At 39.3% G+C, this 14,427-nt stretch overlaps 1 protein-coding gene across 2 annotated transcripts in view; it reads left to right on the top strand.

Annotated features, from left to right (window-relative positions):
- The window catches only part of SHC3 (SHC adaptor protein 3), a 162,787-nt gene that overhangs the window by 112,892 nt on the left and 35,468 nt on the right, over positions 1-14,427 (top strand). For both annotated transcript variants that reach the window (XM_077469998.1, XM_077470008.1), the window contains exons 6-9: positions 6,307-6,360; positions 9,798-9,849; positions 9,934-10,060; positions 12,699-12,855. In XM_077469998.1, coding sequence (XP_077326124.1) covers positions 6,307-6,360; positions 9,798-9,849; positions 9,934-10,060; positions 12,699-12,855 — 390 coding nt within the window. The remainder of the gene's footprint in view (positions 1-6,306; positions 6,361-9,797; positions 9,850-9,933; positions 10,061-12,698; positions 12,856-14,427) is intronic.

Consider the following 14,427-nt stretch of genomic DNA (forward strand, 5'->3'; position numbering starts at 1 on the left):
GACTATAAGAGGGAAGGCTTGAGGCCTAGCATGCTCTCTTGGGACTGGCATGGATCTGCATGCAGGGAATCTGTACAGAGTGAGCTGCAGCTGAGTTGCAGCCTACTCTGGCGGAGTTACCCAGCAGATAGCTGGAAGGAAACCTACGGACAGTTGCCATTCACTTTCCAGGGGCAGCCCAGAGGTCTTTCTTGTTCCAACCACTCTGCAGAGATATCGGATTTATGTGAGTCATAGTGCAGTGTGGCAGAGGACATATGTCATCCCTTTGAGCCACGTTCCTGAGAGATCATCATTCTCATCATCATCATCCTCATCAACATCATCATCCTCATCTGTTTCAGTGTGGTGAGCGGGCAACAGCCCTGTCTTATAGACACTGTATATAGACATCATTGTCTCCTGCACTCATTACCATGTTTAGTTCAAAGCTCTGCCCCAGCATATCATAGACACTATATAAAGACATTTTTGCCATCCATTGTTCTGCTGTTGCTTGTAGTTCCACAGATATGTAACACCTTTAAGTCAGTGATTACTTTGAATCCACTTACAGTTTTGATTTGCACATTAATATTGTCTGCTGGTTATACACCATCTATTGGATTCGCTATTTTGCTTTACCATACAATATTTTTTGCATGCAATTATATACCTAAGAGCTATTTTAAGATTAACCGGATTGCCACACAGCAACACAGGACCACTTTCACCTCCCTCCTCACTTCAGGGATTTGTTTTTGCAGAATAACTATCTGTAAGAGCAGGTCAAATTGTAATACAGTTCATGTTTGCTAAAGTTGTACTTGTTTATCTACTGTTTTTTCTATTTATGTGTGGAAGAGCAGTAGAGAGGGATCTGACACTTATAAGAGCCATTCTTCTGCTCTCCTGTAGCCTATTGACATAAACATTATATGCACTTATTTGAGCATAGAAATGATAGTATTCACTGTTGAATGTTTGAATCTTAGAGGTGATCATTGTTTCGCTATCCATAACATTCTTTGGGAAAGAACATTTTGAGGTGTAAGCTCAAGTTGACTCTTTGATTTCTTTTCCATTCATTCTCATTTACTCATTGTGTAAACTATTTCTAATTTAATACATTTGGTGTATTTCCTTATTGTTGCTGTTATTTAAGAAAATACATATTTGAACCCAGGGTGTCAGAGGTGGTAGAGGACTCACAGGGTCAGGGCAACCAGCATTTATCTTGCGACCCTCAAGAGGGCAGCACTACACTACTTTTAAAGGTGTTTACGCCTTACCATTCAATTGGAATTTTGCAAATTAGAGACAAATAACGGATCTTGCTTTTGTATAGCCAGAGCCACTAACCACAATGATAACAAGCAAAGGGTAACTTCACTATGCACCTGATGCCACTTACCATAGTGTTATCAATCTGTCAGAAACCATTGCAGCTCATTTTATTAAATATTCCTGTTTGTACATGGACTGTGAAATTCTAAAATAAATCTAATGGCAGATGCAGGGAATGCAGAATAGTGTAAATTCTAAATTTGGCCAAAGAATCTTGTGTCCACTGATGGATTCCCAAAGATTTGTGACCAATGTACCAAACACACCCCCCGACTTTTGATCAGACGTACTAAATTACTGGTCTCAAACGCAAGTAGTAAGTAACAGGCATTTCACGCCTATGGATAATTAAGGCCTGGTTATGCATTTTTTTCTGTGTTTTCAGTTTTCCAGAAACACACTACAGTCCATTTAACATGGTTTCCTATGGGTCATGTTCACATCTGTGCATGTTATGGAAAGGGCCAGAGACCAGCAGGTTATGTTTTTGGTTCCATAGACTTCAATGGATCAAAAACTTGTATTGAAAACGGAAAATTTACCTGGAATATGTATCAACTGCAACCTGCATATGTGTTAACCAGGCCTTAAAGAGAATGTCCAAGTTTTTAAAATTCATTTAACTGTTGCTCTGGCCACAAATGACCTATCCTCTGTCCCAATCTTTGTTGACTGGAATACTCATTTACATATTTTGCCACCTGATGAGAAACTCCAGTGTGACAGCTATTTTTACCAGAATGGTGTACTGTGCTGGTGCTATTGTTTGTTTTTGGTGGGAGTAGAAACCATTAAAACATCAAAGGATTTAACTAATTGTGGACTGCCCTCTGCCTTTTTACTGCGGCAGGGTGGCCCGCTGCACTGAATCACATATGTTTACGTGATCCAGCATTTCTGGATAGGGGACGCGCACGGTCTGGTTTGTGCTGTCATCAGCACAAGTCAGTTAGCAGGTCCTGGCTTGCTGATCAGCTTAGCGAATCACAGTACAGAGCCCTGTGTTGTACTAACAACACAGGACTCATCTGTTAGTAAAAACAGCACACATTACACATTGTTAGGCACCCAGTTAACCCTTTGATTGATTATCTCAGCCAGTGTCATTAGTACATTAGTATAGTGACAGTGTATACTATTATCACTGATCACTGTATTAGTGTCACTGGAGATGTTAGTGTTAGTCGGTTCCCACCCAGTATCAGTTAGTGTCAGATTTCTCATCACAGTCCCACTATAAGTTACTGATCACCGCCATTAGTAGTATAAAAACAAACATTTCCAGTAACTGTATATGCTGTATCATAGTTTGTAGATGCTTTAACTGTCATGCAAACCAATCAATATACAATTATAATTTTTTTTAACAATGATATGTATCAGAATACATTTTGATGTATAAGAATACATTTTGGGATAAATCAATGAATAAATTAGATTTCAATTCGACTTAAAATTAGATTTAAAAGAAAGCTCTGTTTGTGTAAAAAAAGAAAAAAGATATACATTTAATTTGGGTACGATGTTCCATGACTGCGCAATAGGCAGTTAAAATAGTGTAGTGCCAAATAGCAAAAATTGGCCTGGTCATGAAGGGGGTAAAACCTTCTGAAGCTTAACTCTTTCAGAGCCAGAAATGTATCTTCATAATAAAGATATGTATACGTGTAACTATGTTAAAAACTATGAAAATGAATGTTGAATTTATGATTAATGACAGTTCTTTTATCTTCATGGTTATTTAGATAATATTCTAGTGTACACTGCTTTTAAGCCAGAGACCCCTAATTTCCTGAATCAAGCTTATATGCATTGGGTTTTTAAACTAAAAGAAATCAATGAATGAGCAAGAAAAGCATTTTCAAAATGCTTCTGCTGGCTGTGGCTGGCATTGGTTGCCTGAGCAACTGTTAGAAACACATTTATCATGCAAAAGAATACAAGGCAAAAAACCCAAATGGCGATGTCTTTAGTTAATGTACACAATGAAGAAATGCACTGAACGGATATTACTGGATTAAGATCAGTTTACGTAATTGTTGCCTTTACGGGAAGACATTAATGGTCAAGGTGACCATCTTGGCTCCTCTGACAGGGAAAGGAAGCTGGGTTATTTTACTTTCTAGGTAGAATTAAAGAGACTCTTGCACTATCTTTTCACCTCAAGCCAAAGGCAAATACCCCTCCTGCCGTCTGCATGCTGATACCTGCTATTTTCAGGAAATACATTGGCTAAAAAATCCCCAGCATCTGGCACTTTCTGGGTATATGTGATGCCTGAACTATGTGTGCACAATCCAATTCTTCCTTCAGCTCCTAGGTCAGTACAGGATATAAAACAGTTGTAGGGGCCATAAGAAGGAACCAAAGTACAGTGGTGGGTCAGGCATCTGATATCCCCAGCCACAGCTAGTTTTGAAGAGAGTGAAAGGGGCCAGAATCTCTTATGCTTTTATTCATGTAATGGTAGTTAGGGCTGCGCTCTCACATCAATATAACTGGTGAATACAAATTTTAAATAAAATAACTAATAAATGTTCATAAAGATTAGACATATAAATAGTCAAAAAAAATAAGTGGATCAAAATTGAAATAAAAGTAAGTCCCAATAAAAACTTATGAGGAGGCTTGGAAAGATATATGCTTAGCAGATAGCATAGATAGATATTGTACCACCCGTGCAGGTAAAGAGTATATATGTTCCTCCTAAAGAGTCCTCCAAGTGATGGTAATGTGTCACAGCAAAGCACAAAACAAAGTGTACCTCTACCACATAGATTGCACGCTTACCAGCTTGCACAAGCTGAATCGCTTGTGGCTAATACCCAGCCAGGGCCTTTATCCTCAAAGGTGGCAAGCAGATGGCAACTCGAGCCAGATAGACATTCTACCCACAGGAAGAGCAGATGATCATAAGCTTCCACAGGGCTCAAAGGACCCAGAGTTCTCCCTCAGATGACGTGCACTATACTAACGAGGACCACGTGCATGTCTTCACAAGGGAGATTTTGCTTCAGGCTGTGTTCACACTTGTAAGACACGACTGTTGTATGACTGTCATCCTACTTTGCCCTGCTACATCTGTCCTACATCGGTCCTATTTTGGTCCTACTTCCATTGGACTTGCATGAACAATATAAGATTTTGATCCTACTTGGAGATAGTATGATTTGTCCTTTGACCAGTCAAAACAGTCCTAGAGTGACATCAATTCCTTTTACTGCTGCTGTAATTACCATGTCGCATGTCACAAGTCGGATGGTTAGGACAAGGATCCTACTTTTATCCGACTTCAATGATATTTAATGGGCTGAAGTAGGATCAAAATCGGACCAAAGATGTGCAGGAACCTTTTTTCAAAGTCGGATCGACTTTTGTCAGACCAGTTAAGATGGCTCTCATAGGGAACCACTGATTTACACATGTCATGAGACATGTGCTCCCAAAGTCGGAGCATATGTCGTACCAGTGTGAACCCGGCCTCACTTTCTTACTTTTTGATGAGATGCTAGAAGAAAAGAAAGTGATGATAAGTCTTACTAATGGGCACAGAGACAGCAATGACAGCATTTTTATTTTTTATTTTTTTAGGAAAGTAGAAGAAGGTCAGAATCTATGATATGATTTATCGTTGTCTGTATCTTTCTACCTCTCTACCTTTCATTCTTGTTTTCATTGGTGAACATTACCAGAGTATTCCCGTGCAAGAAGAAATTTTGGGTCACTATTCAATTGTTGCTCAAGGACAAATGAATTAACTGCGTGTAGATAAATCAATAGATATACAGATACCCTGAACCCTCCAATGGTTCATAATGTATAAATCAGCTTACACAGCAAGCACCAGCTTTCACTTCCAGTCCAGATGGGGTGAAGAAGAAATGCTAAATGCATTATGCATGTTTCAGTTCTGGGAGTTAGGCAACGAGTGAAGTAGAAGCTCATTGCATATCTCCCAACTGTCCCTGATTTGGAGGGACTGTCCCTGATTTGGAACAAAGTCCCTCTTTCCCTCTTCTCCTCTGCTGTATACTTTCCATTCCTAAGGACTACATATCTCTTGGTACCTTGCTGCCTGCAAGCAGTGATTCCTACTGACTCCGCCTCCTGAAACACCTCCTCTGAGCCCCTCTGTAGTTCAGAAGGCAGCCTATGAATTCTGTGACACAGCAGTTACTACTCACAGGGCGTAGTAAATACTGATGTCACAGAATTCAAGGTAACAAATGTGTGGGGATCATCACAGAGTAAGTTTACAAGCTAAAAGATCATGCAGAATAATAGGTATAGCCTTGAAATAATTAAAATACGATGTGGAAATTAATATATGACTTTACATTTTGACCATAGATCTGCTTTAATTCTTCTGCAGCCCCATAAGCAACAAGCAATAAGTAACCCATATTATAATCTGACCAGTGACATATTAATTCTAATTACCGTATTTGCTCTAGGTTATGCCACTTTGGTAATTGCTATCATTTTGGATAAACCAGATAAGGTCTCTTCAGAGAAATAGAAAATTGGAGTCTCTAGAGCAGCCTTTCTCAACCTTTTCAACACAGAGGAACCCTTGAAATAGTTCTCCAGTCTTGGGGAACCCCTGCTAAAAATGAAAAATCTACAACTCATGATAAATTTGTGTGATGGTCAGTGGGAATAATTGTCCTTACACTTGTGGTCATTGGGAAGAATTACCTCCTTACAGATAAAAAGGTCAGTGGTCTCGGTGGGAACTTATCTGAGAGGCAGAAATGGCCCAATGTAGAAGGAACCCCTAGCAACCTCTGGAGGAACCCTACAGTTCCACGGAACCCTGGTTGAGAATCACTGCTCTAGAGACTCCTGCATATGGCAAGTTTAATACGTATATCTTTGTTAGTATTGTATTCTCGAGAGGACATCTAAAAAATAACTGATAACAGTAATCAGCATTTGCATAAATTAATTGCATTTTACTTTATTTTAATCCAATTGCAGATCATAGCAAATCATCATATGCAATCCATTTCTTTTGCATCTGGTGGCGACCCAGTAAGTAATGCTTGTTTGGTGTTTATTTGGTTTCCTGACAAGAAGTAGATTTATTCATTAGTGAGCATCATGTAAATGATATCAGAAATTTGGTCTGTGGGACTGCAATTTTTTTTAGCTGTTTTTATTGTAAGAGTCTTTTTCTGCATAACTTTCTTGTGAACACACCTTTAAAAAATTGGAACAACTGAGCAAAAGAAAAAAGAGATTACCTTCAGCAGAAGTCACAATGTAAAACTATGAGTAGATCCAAATGTATAGGCAGCTGAATTACTGAAATATTATATACACATCTCAAATTTTCTTATATACAGTAAGTTGACTTTGGCCAGTCCCTCCGAAGTTCTCAAACCTCAAATTGGTTCTTTAATGTGATGGATGGCCACAATAATTAATAGAAAACTTGAAAATTAGAAAAGATGAGGCCAAGCTTGACTTTTTAAAAAAAGTTGAGGTTTACTTATAGCTTAAACTTCTTAAATGTGTGGATCTACTACCTATATTAACAAAAGGTTTTCTATAAATATAACCTCTGCTTATGAATTTTGACTTCCTTCCTTTACGTTAAAGCTCAAATCTGGGTTGAAAAAAATAGAAAAAAATGGAATTGGGGCCCCCTGTACTGCGAGGGTTAAATGCTTGGTAAAGAAAAGATGAGGAATAAGTTGTAATACTTACCGTACTCCTCGCTCAGGCTTGTGGGTAGCCCTCACCGTCCTCATGCAAGGGTCCTGCATTATACTTAATGACTTCATAAGACCAGTTATAACTGATCAGATCATATGTAACTATTTAACTATGTAGTTGCACAGATGGAGGGAGCCTGTATGAAAGAAGAGTAAGGTACATATTACACCTTATTTCTTATTCACTAGAGTCTACAAGAATTATTATTTTTTTATTCCTGGAGTTGGGCTTTATGCCTATGGGGTAGAGCAAGAGGCTGTATTACTTGCCTTCATCCTTGCTCCAGCAGGATCAGGCGCTTTCCTTTACTCCCTGTCTCTACTGGCTTTGGGTGGTCCCTCTGCATCATCACGAACAATGCAAGACTATTAGTCCCGTATTGTATGGGAAGTAGGGTTGCCACTTTTTCTTCAAGCCAAACCTGAACACTTTAGCAGGGCACAGCAAAAAAAAAATTTTTTTACTATACACTATAGGATTGTAGAAGACGTGTTACACCTTTAGGCACTCCTAACAGAATGGTAATGTGGCGCACATAGTGCCCCTTCACCCTCCTATCAGTCCCTGTCCTGAGCTACATTCCTATTTCAATATTGTGTCCAGGTTTCAGACGGACTGAAACCTGGACACATGATTCAAAACACGAACTGTCCAGGTGAATCCCGGTGAATTGGCAACCCTAATGTGAGGAGGTAAGGGTGCAACCAGAGGCCAGAATACCTTAGAGAGGAGGTTTCGAAGGTACTGTTTCTATGTTCACCATGGATATGTTTTTTAAATGCCTGTGTTTTATGTATGTATTGCAAATATATATGTATATAGTGTATATATATATATATATATATATATATATATATATATATATATATATATATATATAATACATGTACAGTATATAACAGTGTAATCTTTTCCATAATTCTCTGGTGGGCCTGTGCCCTGGCCAGTAGGTAGAGGATGCAGCACAAGTGTCATTCTTGTAACACTTAACTCAGGAGTCAACAGTTTGCAATTTTTTTATGTAGATCTGTCTGATTAGCAGAGAACTATGGAATCTAGACCATAGTGATTCATGATACCGAAGTTTGGGATTAGCAAAAAAAAAAAAAAAAAAACAAGCACACATAATGTCCTCTATACTGCAGCATTGGTGTGATGCTGCAGCTTTCCTATGCCGGCTCTAAGCCCTTGTACACTTGGTCGGAAATTCTGACGGAGAATGTCCAATCGGACCGTGTTGTCAGATAATCCCACCGTCGGAATGTCTGACCAACAAAGTTTGAGAGCTGGATATAAAATTTTCCAACAACATGATCCGATCGGACTTTGTCTGATCGTTTGTAGAGAATTCTGATTGGACAAAGTGCCACGCATGCTCAGATCAAATTACGAGACCAAAGCTATTGGCTACTAGCCTGAACGTAGTCCCGTCATAACGAACGTCATCATGTTCCAAACGATCGGATTTTCCGACAACTTTGTCCGACCGTGTGTATGCAACACCAGTTTCGTAAAAAATCAGACGGATTTTGTGGTTGGAATTTCTGACTGCGTCTACAAGGGCTAAGACTGAGAACTGAGCTATTTATTACATGACCACTGATCTCTCATTCCTCGGTCAGCCCTGAGAAGAGAGCATTGACTGTGAGTCTCTGTTCTCTGCTTTGCCCCTCTAGCACTCACTGGTGCTTTCAGTTGGGGAAGGTGTTGGTGCAGCTGGCTTCAGCTCTCAGCTGGGTGCTGAGAGGTGGAGCCATGTGTCAATCAGTCAGCTGGGTTGATCCCAACAATATTATTGGAATCCTACCAGAGCCTGGAGTGGCTCTACCCAGAAAAAGTCCGCTATCAGCTGATTCTGGGTCACAGGTGAAAAGTAGATTCACTTCTGTGACCCACATGAGAAATATGGCAAATAAAGTTTTTGGCATACTTTTCCTTTAGGTCTTCAAAGACTGGACAAATCTTAATGACTATATTCAGAATTTCAGGGTAATCAAAACATTTGCAGTGTGTTGCTTTACCAGATTCGCATATCATTTTGCTCATAGTTAGTTACAATTTGTTAAATCTTAGGGTCCTTTCACACAAGCAATCAGTCTGGATATGTCTATTTTTAGACCGAACCATAATGAATCTATGGGGGGGCAGATGTAAATGGACATTCTTACAAGTCAGTTTATGTCTTCAGAAATTACCAACCCCCCCCCCCCCCCCCAGAAAAGATCTGTGTTAATTTCCATTTTTTGGTGACATAAACAGATGTAAACAGATGTCATCTGTTTATGTTTGTTATATTATTGTCATTTTTTTTTAGCAAAGAAACATTCTTTTTTTTTTACATTTCTTTCTACATATTTCTACTTTTCAACTAAAAAAAACAGACTTGGATGTATACTGGTGTAAACCGAAATGAAGATGTATGTACAATCTGATGTAAAGGGATTCAGATTCAATGTGTTTTTTTTTTTTGTTGTTGTTTTATTTTTATTTTTTTATCAGTTTTCATGATGGAACTGATGACTTGTATGAAAGGGCCCTTATGGAAAATGAAAAAACAAAACAAGGAATGTACGGATCTAGTTTATCAGGTTTCATTACTTAGTACCATGTGTGAACACTGCCACCTGGTGGGCACTGCCTATGGTTGCAATTTTATTGATTTCCAATACAAAATTATACTAAAATACTCCAATGTCAAATTTGTACTAAATACATGATTTAATTGTAAGACTTTTTTTTTCTTTACTTAGGATGCAACTGATTATGTTGCATATGTAGCAAAAGATCCTGTTAATCGTCGAGGTAAGTCTAACAAACAATAGCGTTGCACATTTATATAAATAGTAGACAAGGAGCTTCTCTCTTTATTTATGTCTTTTACCCTAGCCTGTCATATACTGGAATGCAGCGATGGGCTAGCGCAAGATGTTATCAGCACGATAGGCCAAGCTTTTGAACTCCGCTTTAAGCAGTATCTGCAGTGCCCATCTAAGATACCAGCATTTCCTGACAGGTAAGATATTGATCTTTAATGTGTAATTCATTTTTAATCATTGTAACGAGGGGAGGACTGCTATCACAATAATGAATGCATTGGAGTTTTTAAAGCCAATCCAATTAAACAAATTTTCTCATATTTCAGTCGAGTGTTTTTCACAGTGTTGAGGAGTTCATCCACCAGCCTTGTGTGGTCTACTATTTGGAACCCCCATTTGATTGAGGGAATGGAAGCAGTTTTCCAGTTTAATTGAATGACTGCTTTTGCAGCATTCAATAGATTAGGAATTATGGGTTGCTTAAATTGGCACTTTGGTTAACCATTTCAATGGAATAAATATGTTCACAGGTCACGGGGAAGAGGCAAACTCTGTGTAATGGTTCGACACAGAGCAGCCCTGATCCTTCTCTTCTTGGGGTCCCCCACCACTGCTCCCAGCTCCTCCTCTTTGATGAGTGCCTCCATAGAAATCTGCTTTCTATGGGAGGGGGGGGGACGCTCATGCGGGCTGTCCTCTGAGCCGCCCTGTCTTCCCTGTGTCAATTGACACCCCCGCTCCCTCATCACAGAATTTGATTGACAGCAGAGGGAGCCAATGGCTCCTGCTGCTATTAATCTGCCCTATGAGGAAGGGGAGCAGAGAGAGCTGCCTCTCTCATGTACAGTGCTTGATTGAGAAGGAGCTCATGTAAGTGTAAGGGTAGTGAGATGGGGATTCTATGACACAGAAGGTTTAAAAACCTTTAGAATTTAGAACCACTTTAAAGATTTTTTTTTTTTCTGATTGATTTCTACTACTACTCCTACCCCTTTTTTTATAAATAGAAAAGGGTTTCATCGAACAAAACATTTCCAACATTTTATTCATTATTGATCTTGAAATGACAATCGGCTGTCGCAGTAAGCACACTGAGCATACAATGATATGAAAATCGAATGACCGGTCTACTGACTTTTTTGCTTGATTTTCTATCCATGTATGGCCAGCTGTAGAAGCTGGCATTCTGCATTGTATGTTAATGAGGGGAAACTCAGTCTGTCCTCAGTTGGTGTGCGGACAGACTCACTATGAATGTGTTCAGAGTAGCTGGCAGTCTTCCCAGGGCCCTGTTCCAAACAAACATTTAGAAGATAAAAAAAAAAAAATGTAAATACATTTTCAGGTATGCAATGTAAATGGAAACACATAACAAAGTGTGTTAATTACCACAGAACTCGGCCCCGCCCCCCAGTCCCTCGTCAAAGAATTTGATTAACCTCAATGGAAGCCAATGGCTCCTGCTGCTATCAATCTGCCCCATGAGGAAGGAGAGTGGAGAGCGCTGCTGCTCTCATGTACAGCGCTTGGTTGAGAACAGGCTCAGGTAAGTATCATATCTTGGCGTAGTGGTTGACAATCGCGGTAAAATCACACAAACAGAATCGTGGGACACCTGTTGCCCAAAAGAAGCTCTTGTACTTCTTTTGGGTGACAGGCATCCCGCGATTTTGTTTGTGAGATTTTACAGAGATTGTCACCCGACGATTTGAAGCAACATCAAGCGCATTTTGGGTGCTATTGAAAGTGATAGGGAATGCATGGGCATCCTGCGATTTGCCGTTATTTCGAATTGAGAGCAGAATCGCTGTGATTCCGTCTGTGATTCTGAAAGCAGAGATGTGAATGGAGCCTAAGGGTAGTTAGAGGGGGATTCTATGACACAGAAGGTTTTTTACCTTAATGCATAAAATGCATTAAGGTAAAAAACCTTTAGACCCATTTTAAAGATATTTTTTTTTCCAGATCGATTGCCACTACTACCCCTACTGCTCATGCATATTTTCCTTAATTTTTTATTTCATTTTTTTAAATAGAAAAGGGTTTGATTGAACAAAACATTTCCAACATGTTTCTTCATTATTGATCTTGAAATGATAATCGTTATGCGGCTGTCGCAGTAAGCACACTAATGGTATGAAAATTGAATGACCGGTCTACTGACTTGATTTTTTGCTCGATTTTCTATCCATGTATAGCCAGCTGTGCATTGTATGTTAGTGAGGGGAAACTCAGTCTGTCTCCAGTCGGTGTGGGGACAGACTCACTGTGAATGTGCTCAGAGTAGCCGGCAGTCTGCCCAGGGCCCTGTTCAAACAAACATTTAAAAAATAAAAAACATATTTTTATTAATTTTTAGGTATGCAAGGTAAATGGGAACACATAACAAAGTGTGTTTTTTCTTTAAGGCAAACCTGTCATGATTAAAATATGGGAGCGGCCACTACTAACCCGTTCCTGAAAATGATAACGGTAAACCGGACAAATAGAGAGGATGAATCTCCCCAACAGGGGCATACACTGCAATAAAAAGCCTGACTAGTGTTCTAATACCTCTCTACTCTATCCAAAAAGTTGTATTTTATTTGCAATACCAATTGCAGAAGCATGCAATATTCACAGTACCCAATTACAGATCTGCTTTTTATAGTCTAAATATGCTAAATTTCAAAACCATTACTTGCCTTATTTCTATATTAATGTTTGTTGCACCAAATAATTGTGAAATAAATGGGTTATTTCATGCTGTGGTTTGAGAAAAATAGAGTATATAGTACAACGTGGAACATCATCTATGGATCGTTATACAGCAATAAAATTCTATTTATTTTAAAGAATGCAAAGTTTAGATGACCCATTATGGACAGAAGAGGATGGGACAACAGCAGAACCTCAATATTACAACAGTATTCCAAACAAACTGCCCCCTCCAGGAGGTATTATTGATGAGAGGTTAAAAGCTCAGAATACAAACCAAGGAGACAATAATCAGGTAGAAATTCACTTTTTTTTCTGTTTTAGTGAAACGGAAGGTTTTTATTAATTAAGCAAATGTCAATTTTCTACAATATATACAGACCATTTCCGGGTTACTGATTACATACGTAAAAAAAAAAACTTTGGGAGACTTGACAGTGATACTTTGGGGCACGTGCACAGTTGTCTGTTTCGTAAATGATAAAGAATAAGCCTAAGTAAAAGAATATTTTTTCTACACCTTTGCGCTACCTTCCACAAGGAAATTTCTATAACCAGGACTGAAACACTGCTTGTAAGTGTTCTGTTTCATTTAAATCAGATGATGGACACAGGTAGTCCTATAGATTTGACCACTTTGGAAAACTTGGGAAATTTGCCCACTGACTTAAACATCTCTGATATATGTAGCTTTTCATCTACAAAAGTAACATTATGGTGACCCTTGCTCCTTCCCTTTCTTGGTTACATTGGTTGATCTGCATGTAGAATATTCTATGCAAATGATGATACATATGCTTGTTACGTGTGAACATTCTCATTGTTTCTGAACGCCTGCACTTTCTAGTTATTGCTAGTGGTGCACTGACTGATCTTGTCATCAATGAGCACCTAGGATTATATGGCCATCAGATTTTTAGACACGTGGTGAAAACCCAAAGTAGACCCACAACAGTCTTGCTGGGATGCATACCTAAAAAATGATAGAAATGCTGAAATACAATATCTCACAAAAGTGAGTACACCCCTCACATTTTTGTAAATATTTTATTATATCTTTTCATGTGACAACACTGAAGAAATGTCACTTTGCTACAATGTAAAGTAGTGAGTGTACAGCTTGTATAACAGTGTAAATTTGCTGCCCCCTCAAAATAACTCAACACACAGCCATTAATGTCTAAACCACTGGCAACAAAAGGGAGTACACCCCTAAGTGAAAATGTCCAAATTGGGCCCAAAGTGTCAATATTTTGTGTGGCCAACATTATTTTACAGCACTGTCTTAACCCTCTTGGGCATGGTGTTCTCCAGAGCTTTACAGGTTACCACTGGAGTCCTCTTCCACTCCTCCATGACAACATAATGGAGCTGGTGGATTTTAGAGACCTTGCGCTCCTCCACCTTCCATTTAAGGATGTCCCAAGGATGCTCAATAGGATTTAGGTCTGAAGACATGCTTGGCCATCACCTTTTCCCTCAGCTTCTTTAGCAAGGCAGTGGTCATCTTGGGTGTTTGGGATCATTATTATGTTGGAATACTGCCCTGTGGCCCAGTCTCCGAAGGGTGGAGATCATGCTCTGCTTCAGTATGCCACAGTATATGTTGGCATTCATGGTTCCCTTCATGGTTCCCTCAATGAACTCTAGCTCCCCAGTGCCGACAGCACTAATGCAGGCCCAGACTATGACACTCCCACCACCATGCTTGACTGTAGGCAAGACACACTTGTCTTTGTACTCCTCACCTGGTTGCCGCCACACACGCTTGACACCATCTGAACCAAATACGTTTATATTGGTCTCATCAGACCACAAGACATGGTTAAAGTAATGTCCTTAGTTTGCTTGTCTTCAGCAAACTGTT

This window comes from Lithobates pipiens, unplaced genomic scaffold (assembly GCF_037356315.1).
Source record: "Lithobates pipiens isolate NorthernLeopardFrog02 unplaced genomic scaffold, aLitPip1_a1.2 Scaffold_11, whole genome shotgun sequence".
NCBI classification, from domain to species: Eukaryota; Metazoa; Chordata; class Amphibia; order Anura; family Ranidae; genus Lithobates; species Lithobates pipiens.